This window comes from Corvus brachyrhynchos, unplaced genomic scaffold, assembly GCF_000691975.1.
Source record: "Corvus brachyrhynchos isolate BGI_N302 unplaced genomic scaffold, ASM69197v1 scaffold32, whole genome shotgun sequence".
Classification (NCBI taxonomy): Eukaryota; Metazoa; Chordata; class Aves; order Passeriformes; family Corvidae; genus Corvus; species Corvus brachyrhynchos.
In genome coordinates this window covers 14,033,817-14,050,872 of record NW_008237919.1, presented here as the reverse complement: position 1 = coordinate 14,050,872, position 17,056 = coordinate 14,033,817, and the positions used below count along the sequence as shown (strand labels likewise).

Sequence of the window (17,056 nt, the reverse complement as noted above, 5' to 3'; positions counted from 1 at the left end):
GACCAGAACCTTTTCTTGCCTTCTTATAACATTCCTTTTTAGAGGTCAAGCATATAATTTCAATTTTTTTGCATTTCTGACAAGGGTTGGGAGACTAGGGATGTCTCCTACTGTGTTTTAAACATTACGTTATTTCCTAGTTTTATTCTATAAACTAACTGCTATATCCAGTTGTACAAACTGTGCTACTACAGAAGCATTATGGGGCTGTTGCATTAAATACAATTCTGAATTACTGGTAGAAGATTATGATGCTAGAAGACTATAATTTTTAGATAATTTTGGCTAAATAACAGAAGTATATACCATTAGACTTGCAGCTTGTAAAATCATTGGAATAACCCTGCTGAAGTCATTGATCCCAGAGATCACACTTAAATTTAAGTTACACATTTAGTGAAGGACTAAGATTTTTACATACTTCTCAATCATTATTAATCAAAGGAAAAAAACCATCTGAGTATTTAAAAAATATTTCTAAATGATGGACTAGAAATTATTTTTCCCTTGAGAACATTTATGGAAAGATAGCTATCTGTAAAAACAAAAGAAGCTACCTATTTTTAACTGCAACAATTCACATTCATAGTCATTTGCAATGTTTCTGTGAACTGTTTTCATTGCTGGGACACTAAGCTAGCAATATTATTTTTCCTTTGTGAAAGAAAATGCATGCTGTAGAAAGGTATCAATGTTTCTAAACACAGGCCTTCCCAGAAGGCTTCTAGTTTTTCATTCACCACTGTCTAACCTTTGAAAAGTACTACCTAGCTGTAGATTTAAGTGTTTGCACATTTCAAATACCTGTGCCTACAGACCTTTCACTTCAAAAATACCTGTCAGGTATATATGAACGCTGCTCTTCCACCCACACAAGCTGTCCTTCAAATCCTCAACACTGAAGTTCTGGCACCACAAACTCTGCTAAGTGTTTCATGACACAGCAAGAAGAAGGGCAACAAACAGAACAACTTGAAAAACGTTACTCTTAAGTAACTACCTTCATTTTCTAGAGTGCTTATGGATTCAGAGAATGAAATTTCAAAAACAGCCCTTCTAGGAACCTTTAGGAACAGAAACTGAAAAACGCATGTCACTCTAAACACAACTATAGAAAAAGTTCTTTTACACAGTTGCTTTAGAGCCATCAGACACAATGGAGTACTTCAACAGACTTGCCAAAGAAAAAAAACAGTGTGTAAGACAAATAAGATCTGCTCTGATTGATGCAGGACAGTCCACTCCACTGGTCTCCAACACTAAAAGAACAAAATTTTAACATCTCTGCAGAAGTTAAGTTCTTTAATTTCTCCATGAGAAAAAACGAAGATCTTGTCGAAGTCTTGGTCCCATCTAGGTGAAAACACAAAGCACATATATGGTAAAGAAACAAAGTAATTTTGTTACAGTGAAGTATCAGCTGCTAACAGGAGCTATTTAGTCCCCCTTGGGAAGGAGCTACAAAGGAAATCTTGTCTAGATAAAAAGACAGCACAGAGAAATTCACAGTCAAAGCTTGGATTCATCTCTCTGATGTGACAGCCACTCATAGGGAGGTGAACACTAAACAGATTGTCTTCATTCAAACACTGGTCCTTGCAGAAAAGCAGAATATGTTCAGATTATACTGACAGCAGAACTGCTTACTGGTTAGTAGGTTTTATTTAGAAGGAAGAACTTGCAGTTTGACAACTGGGAAAAGACAAGGCGACAATCTCCTGCCAGATGGTGCATTGAAGTAACATTTTATGTTTCTTTAAGGGTGTTTTTAGACTTAGTTGAGATTTATCACTGCATTTTGGTTTCAGTACACAAAAATGGTAAGATTTTTCTGCAAAACCAGACTGAGAACTTAATCTCCTTGTCTAAGCAGATCTTGCAGAATGAAATTTGTGCTAGATGAGAAGATCCCTGAAGAAAGAACTGGGCAATCCCACTCTCAGTGAGTCATCTAAGCTTCCACTAGAAGATGCCAGGCATTCAAGTCCTATTTAAGCAAGCTACTCACACTCAAAGCAAGCAGATCTCAAAAGAGGTCACCTTAAGAAGAAAATACATCCACTGATCTCCACATTAGGATCACTAAGTCTTTGGCAGGCATTTGAAAACTACCTCAGCTTGCATTTGGTGCTTGAGGAATCAAAGTGCATGCAGTCACTTACTAGAAGAAGGAAAAGTAGAAGAGAAATCTTTGTCTGGAGAAAGCTTGACACAGGGGATGGGGACATACAGGCAGTAAGTAACTGTAGAGATATAAGGCCATTTTTTGCATTTTTACAAAACCAAGTTGAAGACATACCAAGACATCAGTGACACGATGAAAACACAACAGTGTTGTAGACACTTATCCCTGATTCTACAAAAATATGAAAAGGTTCTGTCGTTTTCCTTATCAATAGGTCCCACTGTTACCTACACTGGAACACAAGTCTCACAATAGATGGGATGAAGAAATACTAAAAAGAAGAGAAGTCTAATTTCAAGCCTGCACTCCCCACAGACAAGCTGCTAAGCTACTTCATTGGAAAGAACTTACATAGTCAACACCCACTAAGCCAGACACTGAGATCTGGTATCACAAGAGTAGACAACTTTATCTCTGTAGTACCAAGCTTGGTAGCCAACATATTTAATGAAATTATCCACTGCACATAATGGGGAAATAGAGAACACTTGGGGAAAGATATGATAGGCTTGAAAACAAATAAAAACCACTAAATAATTTAATTCTAAGGAAATAAAATTAAGTAGTGTCTTGCAAAAAAGAGAGTGAGAGAGCACATAATAAGGTGAGTGATATAAATCAAGATCCCCAAAAGACAGAGGAACCTGAAGTGCAAGAACTGCATCAAGAAAAGGGAATTTTAGATACAGTTAGACACATCAGTAGTCACATGCACTCTAGTAAACAGCAGGAAGAAAATGCAATGCTGTATGTCACAGTGGGAGAGATGCATTAATGGACAAGAGCTCTGACATAGTGTCAAGGAAAAAAGGACAAATTGGACACATTAAAGACATTCAGTTGTCCTAAAAAAAGAAATCAACATTTTTAAGGACATTAATTTTTGTTTAACAAAAGTGTAATACATACTTCACCAGATCTATCCTGTTGTTGATTGCAGCCCAGTGGAGAAGCGTTACATTTTCTTTGTCTGGTTGTCGTACATCATAACCAGCTTCCACCAACTCTCTACATCGTTCATATATTCCATACCTTGAAGAATAAAACAAGATATGTCAAAATGCTTACCTTAGATGAAAATGCATTCAGCAAACACCATACTTTTGGTCACAATACAAAATCTTCAACAGAAGAGAAATGAAGAAGAAACTTTTCTATAGGATAACAAATTTCTTGGAACAAGAAGCTTCCACTGGCAAGTTACATTAATCGAATCAGGATATTGCAGAAGACTTGTGTCCACAGAAAACCGTACTGCAGAGCAAGGCAAAATATCTACCAGCAGCATACTAAATTAAAGTAACCGTTCACTTCCCAGGGACTCCACTACATTTGCTTCTCCCACTTCTGTTCTCCCTCCCTTTCCAGCTCTTGACGACCAAAAAAAGCTTAGTCAGCTGATTTGACAGTATCTTCCTAAAATGCAGCAGAAGATAAGTTCATCAAGCCAACTACAAACACTAGCAGCTCAAATATTTCCCATTCTTCTCAAGACAACAAATAGCAATCTTCCTGATAGAAGTTAGTATCATTTTCTTTTTTAGGCCACTTCAGAATTCTGCACATTAATACGAAATCTATTATTTTATTAAAGAGAACTATTAAATGTGATGTACCACCATTTGAAAAAAAATTATGCACATATTTGAAAATTGAAGCAAATTAGGAAGCATAAACATCACTTAGGCATTTAATGTAGGAGTAACTCCAACATTAAATAATGTTTGCCTTGGTGCTTACACTGTTTTACCACCTATTTTTGGGTCAAAAAAAAACAATGCAGAAAAGGAAGTAAAGATAACATTTTGAAAATCTGTACATCCCATAGGGATTTCTCAAGTGTCAAGGAGGAGAATGTGGGAATGCCTTGCAATCAAGGTCAATGCCTTGTGACATCTGACTTCTGCTAAAACAGAATTTTAACAGCCTCTCAAAGTTGGGATTTAACTAAGTTTTTCATGTGCTGCTTCTATGTTCTACTTTCTGCAGAAGAGATAGCCTTAGAAAAGGCTCTTCTGCTTCTCATCAGCTTGCATAACTGATGCAGAGACCTTCCTCCTAGGGTAGTTACCATTCTTATTTTTTCTTTAATGTATTTGAATCTGGAACCTCAATCTGGATGAATGTTCAAATTACTCAAGCCAACAGAACTCAGGAATGCTTTCTAAGCCTACCACAGATTTGAAGCACAAAAATTAGTTGGACGCTATTAAAAAGTACTAGACATAACAGCCTACTTAGATCATGTTGTTTTCTATTTCTTAGGAAAGTTGCATGAGAAATTATGAAAAATGCTGGAAATTGTCATACTAATTATCTTTTCAAACACTACAAGAGATGAGAACAAAGCCTATTGCATGCAGTACATACCAAGTGGCAACACACTTGTAAAATGTGGTCCTTCAGACTGAGTAAAAAAGCAGCAGTTATGAATAATTTTGACAACAAAGCCTTTTTTTAAATCCGTTGGAGGTGGAAAGACATTTGGGTTACAGTGACTTAAAAATGTGCAACCAGCTAGACAAGATACACATGCTCAGACAAACGTAACTGCTAGGAAAACTGGTAAGGTTCTAAGTCAACCCAGTCTTTAGGCACACTTGATCTACCAAGTCCTAGTTTAGATCAGTAGTGTGGCCTGATGAGCTTGTACAAATGGCTTAACACATACATAACATTCCTGACTTCTCACCTCAGCTGGAAGGGCCACTGAAACAGGTTAGGACTACAAAAGGCAGGTCAGCCAAGAACAAGGAGTCAAGAGACAGTAGGAGAGATGGGGGAAAGAAGGACTTCCAAAAGCAGGACAGCAAATTCTGATTTTCCTACAGTACAGTATCACACTGCCATATTACAATGTCTGAAGGCAGCCTGGAAAGTGATTCATACAGAATGGCAATACAACCATTTATTGACAAGCGGTTCTACTCCAATTAGCTGTTATGACACCCCTTCCTGCTCGAGATAGCCTGCTGTCTTCACTTAAAGTACAAACTGAAACCATAATATAAGAAATTATTGACCTAAGCACTACTATTAGGTTTAACAGTCACCAGCAAAAAAAAAATGTATTGCCTAAAGCTGAGTTTAGCTGACTCTCCTCCTGTTTAAGTAAGCAGTACAAAACAGCAAGTAGGAATTTTTAAAATAAATTATTCTAAGTTATCAGAAAGATACAAAGAACACAAGGATACAACAATGTTAACTTCCTATAAAGTGTAAGAAGCAATCATGTAAAGCTTTCATGCAACGGATTAGGATTTTCCTCACATGTATTTGTTTCGGGTGGGATCAAGTTACTCTTCTTCAGAGTGGTTCCTATGAGGCTATGTTTAGTATTTGTGAGCAAAACAGTGTTGATTAACACCAATATTTTAGCTATTGCTGAGCAGTGCTTACACAGAGTCAAGGCCTTTGCTGTTCCTCATTCCTTGTTTTGCTTTGCTTGTGTGTGCAGCTTTTGCTTTATCTATTAAACTTTGTTTATCCTTAGCCTTTTGGTCAATTTCTCTTTCCCACCAGAGGGAAGCAAGTGAGCAGCTGTGTGGGATTCAGCTCCCCAGCAGTTAAACCACTACATCACTATTGGCCAGCTATGGCAAACCGCACATATGCTTTAAGACGAGTGTCCTACCAAGTTGACTACACAACACAAAATGAACCTCCTGAAAGTAACCTTTGATTCCTACCCAAGTTTTTGTTAGACCATGCTGCCAAGATAGGTATAACCAAGAAGCACTATACAGTCTTGGGGGAAGGGGGCAGAGGGGTGATTATTCTTTGGGTTTTTTTGTGGGGGGAGGGCTGGAAGGGTTATTTGTTGGGTTATTTTATTAAAAGCAGAACTATAGTCCTACAGAAAATGTGATGCTATTTTCTGAAGAACTTGGCTTAAGAGGTATAAAAACAAAGGAAATCTGTCACAAGTGACCCTGCAGCCTGTTGAGGCAGAATGCTGTTGCCAGTGCCTCGGCAGAAGTTCCCATAGAACGCTCCAATTATGCTCCGCTGATGTTTACAAGTACCTCCTTCTAGAATTCACCCGAACACTGTGGTGAGGCCCTGGGCAAAGACTGCTGGCATGGCTTCAGATACAAGAAGGAATAGTATGAACAGATTCGTTCTTTGGGCATAGCATCACAGACTTCCCGTTCTTCCCACCAGAAGGCAAACTACAAGTCACAGTACATGGTACTACTTGGCTACAAAACAGAACACAAAATTCTGCATTACATCAGAACAGCCTTTACAGTAAAACAAAGCTCTTTCCAAAAGTGATACTGAGTATGAGGTATACAGCAATTTTTTAATTTAAGTCACCCTCAGTTTGTCTATTCCTAGCCATTTACTTTTGGTACCTTGAACTCAATCATAACTGTTTACTAAAGATGCAGCACACGAGGTATAATTTTATGAATCTTCAATTTATTAAATTGTCAGAAGAGGACTTAAGGATCTTGACAGACAAAATCTGCCTAGCAAAAAAAAGTTAGGAATTTACAACAATTTGCTCCTCTTCCTGGAAACAGCAGGCTCTCTGCTATTAAATAGAACACTGAATCTGCTGCAGTTATGGTTTCTTGAGCTCTGTCGCAGAAGTGAAGCATTCTTCTCTCACATACAACCTACAGTCTTCCGCCACCAATTTGCTGCAGCTGACTTCAAGGTTCATGATGCACTGTTTGGTTAGAAAATGACAAAGTCACCTATTTCAGACACAGTGTAATCACGCTTGTAATGTTGTTATAAAGGGCTCTACACCCTTCAAGAGTAATGGAGAGAAAGATTCAAATCCTCACAGGAGACCGATATATTCATCTAACAAATACTCAGCAGCTGAGTGAATTCTAGAGGGTGATGCTGTAAACATCAATATGGAACATAATTAAAGCATATTATTGAGCATGTCTTGTTCTGAAAGAAACGGGATTAGTCCAGGGCAAGAATACCATTGTGCAAGCTCATTTTGCGATCACAGTCTCTAAGCTATTTCAGTAACTAACCTGTAACATTTTATTTGTCATCGCAGGTTAAAGATATTCTGACCTTAATACTTTGAAAAACAGTACCCTACTGCCTTCTGCATTTTAAATATGTAATCCATTTTCTATTCTTTTGCCTACAAACACATAGACTCTTGAAATTAGACAATGCCAGCTTTACAGCACGATTAACATTAAATTTGGCCACAATAATAGGAAGGAATCTCTCTACAGTGAGCACATCACCATGCCAACAAAGAGTAGGTAAACCAGAAGCTCACTCCCTCATCTTGCTATCACTGTAACTCAAATCAAAGCAACTGAAATTAACTGAAAATGCAATTAACAGAAAATGGATCTTTTTTCTCTTTTCAAATCTCATTCCCATGAATAATGATGGTAAATACTAACAAAGCCTTTAACACATTCTCAAGGTTTTTGTGTTAAAAGTAAGACAATTTTGTTTTCAACAGAAAAGGTTTAACTCGAGCTGCTTAATGGACTATTAACAGCAGTGTTGAAAGACAAAAGAAATTCAGCTCTTACTGAATACTGTTCCAAAGCCCTAAATTGTCTCGACAGTTGTGGCCATATTACTAATGTGGTTAAAAAAGTCCCACTCTTCCACGAAAACATCAGGTACATTTCACTTTCAGCAATATAATCAACCCCATGGGCACAAATAACCAGGAATAATGGATGTGTATCTGTGTCACAGTCTGTCCACTCTCTCCTGTGAGTAGCTGAAAAGAGCCAGGAGTAACTTCCTCTGGCCAACCCTTACCAATTTTAATCATTCAATATATAGCTTTATTTTTATCAGTTACCCTATGACTGATGAGAAATAGTCATGAAAAAAGCATGAATCCAACAATTTTTTCCTTTGCGAGACTCAACATAATTCATATTTCATGCTGCACTATTTCACAACGCACAGAACTTCATTTTGAATGATCTCATTGAATAAAATGTAACAGAAAAGTTAATCTTGTGATAATGAAATCGTAACACTTGAGTACAAGGAATCAATCTTCCAGATGTCACAAAAGCACTTATTAGTATCATTAATCTTTAATACCCATGTTCATAATGGTCATTTAACTTACTTTCAACAAAGCTGGAATTTGATAAAACTCCCTAAAAGCCAAAAGTGTCTATTCACTCCCAAGAGAACTGAAGAACACAATGCGAGGTTTAATGTGTCTCAGATTTTGTTCTCCTACTGACAGCCCACCACATGCTTCTCTACTTGTGAACTTCAGCTATCTCTCAGTTTCTCAGTTTAAAGATTTAAAACAAAATGAACAGCAACTTTGTCACATTAACACAGGATGTTTCCCAAGACATCATATTAAAAGTTATGACTGCTGCCTTGGATGACAGAGGGCTACTGGTGCCAGACAACAGAAATAAATGTACCCAATACATCACCATTAAATTTCACCTTTAAATCACTTATGACAGTTTTGGTTTTGTTGGTTTTTTTTTTTTGTTTGTTTTTTAACAAGACTCCATTCCCTCCCTGGAGCTCCAGTGAGAACTCTGAATATCACAGAGGAACAAAACCAAAGGCAAGCATGGATGATTTTTTTACTATTCCTTTGAAAACAGTTTTTCAAATACAGATGAGTGGCCTGCTTCTGCTTTCAGAATTGGAGACTTTCTATGAACCAAACAATTTTGCTATAGCCAAATATAATATGGCAAAAAATTACATATACATTCTAACATCTGAAACATGAAGGGCCAAGACAGTGCTACTTTGAAAGCTACCTAGATGCTCTTGGACATGTTTACAACAAAGTCAGTGAAAAGTGCTCTTTGTATGAATAGGTACTAAACCCAAACACTGTGATTTTTACTCCAGCAAAATTTTCTGCAAAATAAAAACAGAGACTGACTATTTTTGATACAAAGCATGCCAAGGGTCCCCAGGTCTTCCGGAGAACTCATGAGGAGCATAATGGGGAAAAAATACAAATACCAACAAACTCTCTTCAATGAGCCAAACCACTGTTTTCTATATGAAGCCTTAATGTGATTATAAGAAGTTATTATAATTGTAGCTCATACCATATGAGCGTGTTAATTTGAGTCCAATCTACAGATTAAGAAGATATAGCACTGAAACAGTTCAATAAGATATGATGCAACATACAAATACTTATGGAAAAATGTGAGGAGTTTGCAAGGTCGTATTTTTCCTTGCTGAAAAACAAAATTGAGCACAGCAATTTATTAACACTGTTTTATTTCTGTGTAATCCAGTGTCAATAAGAACATGTCAAAATAGAATTCTACATTCAAACAGCATATATGAAATATAGATGAGTTTTAGATTTTTTCATCCCATTTTTCTCACCATCACCTTTAAGGTTTAAGGAACTATACTCTCAATTTTCATGTATGTTGGAACAATAACATAACAAATTATTTTTTCCAGGAGAAACTGGAGTTGGGAAAAACCCCACCCAAACCAAGAGACTGAAAAATCTTACTATATTTTAATTCTTATTATATTTTGCTACATCTTGCTTCAACTTACTGAACTGCTTATGGGAAGCGTTCTAGGAGACTGACGGGTGGTCCTTTTTTACAAAAACTTTGTGGTATCTTACTTACTTAGCACTGAACTAAAAAGTAAGGAAAGTCAGCAGATATTTTAATCTCAGTGAGTACTAATTTTAGAGGACAAAGGGGAGAAGATAAGATCACCTATTTTTTTATACATAAATGTGATAGGTTATGCTTTTACAAGTGCAAATAACTACATCATTTTAGTAGAAAAAGTGTATCTTTTCAAGAACACTGAATTAATGTATCAGCAGCATTATTTATTTTACTGCAAATCTTATAATACTTGGTGGGTTTATTTTCTACCTTAAATTTCAGACATATTTCCCTTTATGACAGACATTTTTTATAACATGGCCTTCAAAACCTAGTAAATGCTTAAATAAAAGTGTGTCTGAGAGGACACAGCCTCAAGCTGTGCCAGGGGAAGCTTAGGCTAGATATCAGAAAAAAATTCTTCACAGAAAGAGTGGTTTGGCATTGGAATGGGCTGCCCAGGGAGGTGGTTGAGTCACCAGCCCTGGAGGTGTTTTAAAAAGCCTTGATGAGGCACTCAGTGCCATGGTTTAGCTGATAAGGTAATGTTAGGTCACAGGTTGGACTCGATGATCTCAAAGGTCTTTTCCAACCTAGTTCATTCTGTGATTCTGTGAATTCTCCTCCTAATCAGGGAAGTGCTGCCTGGATACCACAACTTGATCATGTTGACAGTCCCCCTTCCCTGCAATATTAACCATTAGGGCTACAATATGAAACTGCAGTCCTTGTGGTGAGATGTCAACTCAGACCAGTTGGTTCTTGTATGAGGAGACTAGAAAAGACTTGTAACAACTCAGCTGAAAGCACAGATCAGCCTGAATCTGAGGGTTAACAGGGACAAAGGTATTTTAGGTTTCCAAACACGCAATGAGCATACAAGAATAGAAGTAGGTAACTTGTAAAACCACTTCTGCTGTCAAACACACTTCCATACTTTTATAAGAAACAGCTAGTTTGATATTGTGCCAGTATTGTAATTTCTAAAAATACCCTAATATGAGTATTATAGGTTGCAGTGCTACCATTAAAGTACTTAGAGCAACAATAGCAGAGTCAGACATCTGTTTCAGGGAGCTAAACTCCTTACAACTCCAAAAATGAAGGAAAGTACATATTTCCTACTCCTAAACTGGGCCTGTGTCACATGCAGAGCTGCAAAGCTGCTTTCTTATAGGAAAAAAATGTAAGAAAAATTTTGTCTTGAGAAGAAAAAGGCAAATAGCTCTCTAAGATCCATAATGGCTCAAGCATTCAAATTGAAAATACAATATTAAAAAGACAAATCTTACAGAACTATCTCAGCTCATTGAAGAAAAGTGATGGTGGTGACAGTTTCTGAATGGCAAACAGTAGCAAACTAAAAAATAGCATCATGACAACTCTCCAGAAAGTCTTGTAAATTAGTATCTGCTACAGGACTGTGGAACAAACAAATTTGTATAATATATCTGCATAAAGAGGGCAATTAAATCTGCACTCAGTTTACTCCTACAGTCCTCCATGAAAGTTAGAGACACATTCTTTCTAACCTATAAATCAATCAAACCCTTATGTTTGCATATAAATGTTGCCTGCTTACCTGTAAATCATCACTGACAGAAAATAAACATCAGTACCATTCTCTCTTCCAGCAATCTGTCCAGCAACCACCTATATTTACAACTCACCACAATTCCTCCCATTTTTTTTATACAATGATCAAAAATTTGTCCTAACAGTAATTTTGCAGAGGTTACTTCTGAAATCTTCCACTACTGGATTGAAAAAATACAGTTTACCTTCCACTTTACACAAATAAAGCAACCCATTTTACTGTTTCTAACTGATAAAGACACAGACAAATCTAACATTCAAAAATAAACTTACTGTGTGGCTTTGACAATGTCCCAAGTGCTGTAATCATCAATGTGGCTTTTCCGTCCAAGAGATTCACTGTATCCATGGTTGTAATGGCTTTGAGGTTTTATTTCCTAAAAAAAGACAAACTTGCTTTTAGAACACCCAAATTAGGAAGTTTCTGAGGAAAAAAAAAGTTAATTTTATAAGCAAAATTAAAACCAGTACCCAGTTCAATGTACTATAAAGCTACCTAAGTGTAACAGGGGTACATTTCTACATTTTGGAAAGCAGGCTACCATATTCCCCAGTATAGTTTTCAAACACTTTACAGAAAACACGACTTGCAATCACAGGGTCCTGCCAAATCCTACACTTTTTTTCCTACCTGTGTTTTTACAGAATGCTAACAAAAACTAAGAACAAATTTCTTTGGTTACTATTGGGCTTGGGTTTTTATTTTTTGTTTTGCTTTACTTTGCTTTTACAAATGCAACATAACACAGCTAGAAAAGCTATTTGCCATAAACCGACAAAGTCTCAGTATGTTTCTACAAATTAATGTTGCATTTCAAATAGCAGAGGTTATCTGTGTATGTTTAAGCTGTGGCTCCCAAAAGTAAATGGCATGACCATGATGTGTGCTTCGACAGATACAGCTCCCTGACTTAATTCTGTTGATGAAAGGCAACACTTTCAGGCTCAGTGCTTCCCCTGTTGGAATCTATACTCAAACACTGTATTAACAGATCACTAGGGCAGCAAGACACCATTTTTCTTTACAACACTCAGTGTTGTAAAGTGCAAGCTGAAACTGAACAATTAATTTTATAGATCTTCTGGACAATTTCCTATGCGTTGCAGATACTATAGCCGATTGCCTCTGCGCACCAGCCATGCAATTCAGCATAGCTACATAAAAAACTATGAAAACTGCAATATGGGTGAAAAAGCAAAAAAAAAGGAACAAGCTCTCTGCACGTTCTAAAGATACATCTCAGTTGATTTCATTAAAGTGTATTATTTACGTTCAGTTTTCCCCAACATATACTTCCATGAGAAGAATTTTTATCTTTAATCTAAGTCTGGAAAAACTTTTAAAAACCCCATGAAAGGTGTTTAATTAAACAGTTTCAACTCCCACTTAGTTACTGCAATGAGCTACCAACTTGTTCATTATTATACTAGACAGATTTTTAATTTTTTTTTTAAATAAAGAGAAATGAGTCAAGACAATGATCATGTAGTGCACCTAACCTTAAGAAGGATTCATAGTCTCAAAGCTCCACTACTACCTCTCCTTAGAGGCATACATTGCCCTGTTAGCTTAACTGACTAAGAGATATATTAGGGTTAGGGAGAGTTCCTATTGCCAGCATGAGCATGAGCAGGCCTTCCTATTTCTCATGTTCTCTCAGCTGGGCAGTAATTTCTGCAAAAGGAGCTGGTGGGCACAATGAGAAATAACTGCTTACTGTGCCCAGTTGGGGCTAGTGAGCCAAAGTGTTTTCTTGCTTCCCGGGACATTAACCCGCTCCCCACTGAATGAATGGGAGTTTAAGTTAACTGCCCTCTAGCGCTCAGATGTTAATTCATCTTGGCAGTTACTTCACAATAACTATTTCTACTCTAAAATTATTACATACATTATCTATATCTTGAAGTCTGAAACCCACATTTTAAGTATTTCCAGATTTCAACATGCTGAAGTACCACTTAGGCAGAAGTCTAAAAACTCTGGATACCAGTTACAACTTCAGAGTAAACTATCAAGAAATTAGTCTAGTTGCAAAGCTGAAAACTCTCAGTATTTACTTAAAAATTGAGTAACTTCAGTTGAGCATGTTTGTATTTGTTACATACAATATACCTATTTCAGACAGGAGGAAAAAATCCAAGTAAGAATTTCTAATGCATTAAGTACATTTTGTTGCACTAAATTAATATAGTAATTTATATAGTTAGATAAACTATGAAAATTTATACTCTAAAAAAAAAAACTCTTTCACAAAATTGAATCATTTAGAGCTTTAGAACCAGAACACAGTTAACACTGATGACTAGTGCAGCAAGTCTTTATTTTCAAAATAGACTTATTCTTACGCACAGCTTTTCTTCAGAAAAACAATTTTTTCCGTTTCCACAGTACCTAAGTGATCAGCAGATTATATCTTTTCTTGACCACAATGTTATTCTGCAGCATTTAATTTTTCTTTCCAAGCCTGAAAAATTACCTAGATGAACCAATTAAGCATAGCCGGCCCAGCAGGAAGGTTGCTCTGTTGCCGTCTCTACAGGAGAGACAACCTAAAAATGTAACAGGGCATCTGCTGTCATCCAAGTCATATGTTACAAACAATCCTCTTATAATTCAGAAGCATAGCTTTGCTTTGTATCTGAAGAAGGCAACAGCTTAACCAAGCCTTTTTTCTCTCAGCTACCAGATAAGCCAGAGTGTTATCTGGAGTAAAAGATGCTGGAAAAGATACCAGAGATCATTACAATTTAAAAGAGAAAGTAAAATATAAGAGAAGGCTATATTCATTAGTTTGTTCCACATTATTTTTTTTCTTGTCCGTCATATTAGGAAAAAAGCAGGATTTATACTATCTCTGTTACCCCATTATTACACCACACATCTGCAGCAGGATTTTACATATCAACTTGTAATGCTCAGACCCTGAAAAGCTAGAAGGATAAGTAGGCAGAGACCTGAACAAAAAAAATATTCACTGTCCTGGAGCATCTTGATGAGGAGACAGTAGTCTGATGTATTTTTGAGCCTCCCACAGCTACTGGAAGGGGGAAAAGTCTCTCATCTAACAATTATTAAAAACAAACTGAGAAACTCTGGCTGTCTTTCAGTCATATATTAGTGTACCAGAGAACACTATTTTTACTAACCTGCATTTTCCTGACCACTTCAAGCATGCAAACGTGGTTTCTGTTCCCTTGAGCCTACAGTAGCCAGTCAAGAGAGCATTCTCAAGCAGTGTACATTAATGTCAGCCTAGAGTGATCATGAAATCACAGCCTTATGATACTAATGTTTCCACAAAAAGGTTTAAGAGAATACAACAAAACTTCAGGCATTAACTAATAACCATGTAAATTTTAAAAAGTGAGAGGTGGTATTAACTCCTGCTTACTAGTTTCCTAATGACTTAAAGCTAATGACAGTACCTTTACGAATATACATATTTCTTTTGTACTGATAGCATCTCTGAACTACTCTTTTTAACAGAATTTGTAAGTTTCAATATACATCAATACAAAATAGCTGAAGTCAAAAAACATTTGAGGTGATCACAAGTGATGCATGAGACACAACTAAGCAAGAAACAGTTCTCCCCTTTTTCCCCCCCAGTACATACCTGAGCAGCTACAATCCATTTAATATAAAGACTCACAACAAATATAAACTTAAAGTGAACCCTATGTTTTATAATTTATTAAGAGAGTTGAGTTCATATTTTACATTTAGGAATAGCTGAAACAATTCCTAAAATCCTCAAAGTTTTATGAGCATCACAGCCTCCAAAATCATACCACGGAGTCTTCTATAGCACAGTGTAAACTGTGGAAAAAAGGATGACTTTAGATGTGCCTGAAAAGAACATGCTGACACAGCTCATTTTGGAAGTAAATCTTTAACAGTACATCACAGGAAAGCATATAAAATCTGAATTCTCAGCCAATACAGTCAGTTCTCTGCAGCCCAGACACAGACTCCCAATCTTAGACTCAAAATTTATCAGTCATTATTATCTATGCAACTTGGCAGTTGCATGCTGGCTCACAGTAGCATGCTGGCTACTGCAAGAGCCATTCTGCTGGGGATAGCTCTGACCTGGCATTATGAGTGCCTAGTTTACGACTGTAATCTGCAGAGTAACCTCTGGGTTCCTAAGTCAAAAAGCTATCATGAATCAGGAGAAAAGAAAACCTGGATTTTGTGAATCACAGTCATAGTTGATTCACCTGCTGATAGGTGATTTGGACCAAGTCAATGCAAATAATGCTGTTACACACTGTGCTTGGCTGATAAGGCAAAAAGAAAAGAAGCAAGGTAGCAGCTAGAAACTGAAAATAATTGTTTTCAAGGTTCTGAAATTCCTGTGCAGGGCTAGGGCACCAGAATATAAATGCAGAAGAGTAGTTTCTCCTAATTATTCTAGAAAGAATGATTTAGAAAGAAATAATCAAAGACTAATATTAAGAGAATGCAACATAGATTTACGCCACTAACTGGGCAAGCTACCAATAACAGGAGAACAACTGACAGCCTGAGGTAGGAGACCTTTAGAAGACCTACAATGAATGAATTCAAACCAGGTACCTGCTCAAGGTGGCACATTTCCCATTTCTACATGTTTCGCATAGCAATTTAAAAGACTGCCATTTAAAAACCTGGTGATATTAAACACAATCTCTTTTTACATGCATTGCTCCCACAGACAACAGCTTCAGCGCAGGCACGACCATCAGATGCTGCCGTAACACACCCAGGCACGTCTCTAAGTGGACGGCAGGCTGCTTGAACAAAGCTGGCTGTGCCCAGGCATTACACAGGCTGCTCAGCCCCAGCAGAACCACCCGCAGTGGTGCTACATCGGGGGCAATTTGCCCAGTGTGGGTCATTCTGCAGCAGCAGCTAAGATAGAGAGAAATCACACTTATGACATTTACATAGTATCTCTTTTCAGAGTTAACAAAAAATAGTAACACACAAAATAGCGATTACTTCCTCCAACTTGCTGGACAGAAGAGAAAGCTTAACTTTTAAATCCTACAATGATCTAGATTACCTGACTCCCACTACTAAAGGAACAGAAATAAGCATTAAAAAGTGAAAAATAATGAGTTTAGGCTTTTAAGTTCCCACCTAAAAGAATGAACCTCCCCTAAATTCACACGCCCTCACACAAATTTTAGGAATATACTTTAAATTCTTGAAACTACTATGATTTTTTTAAACATATGATATGACAGATTGATAATAAAGTAGCAACATAACATTTTGAGCCTAGAGTATAAACTGCATTCACAAATGGCTTCAACAACATTTCCCAAGTGTTAAAATATTTTCCCTTTTTTGATGAAAATATTTATTCCAGGAAAATTTAATTTTTCAATTATGATCAGCTGTTAAAAAACCCTAACAGCCAATTAAAAGATGAAAACCTAATTGAAACCCAAGTGCACTTGATTTTTGCTGTTTTGATCTTTAGTGACAATGGCTCTTCCCCAGCTGAGAGTCAGGAAAACTAGTAAGAAGGTAGTAGAGCAGAGGCCCGATGTCACTGATATAAAATAAGTAAGTTGCAAACAGTAGTCTCTAGTTATTTCATCCTGTTTCAAGGAGCCATTTCCAAGTAGGACTTGAGCCAAAGTTGTTACCTTTGCTAAAAGAGAAAGGTCATTCCTCTGCCCACTCTTT

At 36.9% G+C, this 17,056-nt stretch overlaps 1 protein-coding gene across 1 annotated transcript in view; it reads right to left on the bottom strand.

Moving 5' to 3' along the window:
• The window catches only part of ZDHHC17 (zinc finger DHHC-type containing 17), a 67,956-nt gene that overhangs the window by 38,603 nt on the left and 12,297 nt on the right, over window positions 1-17,056 (bottom strand). Inside the window, exons 3-4 of the mRNA XM_008632823.2 lie at window positions 11,647-11,752; window positions 3,095-3,217 (exon numbers count right to left, since the gene is read on the bottom strand). Of these exons, the coding sequence (XP_008631045.2) occupies window positions 3,095-3,217; window positions 11,647-11,752 (229 nt within the window). The remainder of the gene's footprint in view (window positions 1-3,094; window positions 3,218-11,646; window positions 11,753-17,056) is intronic.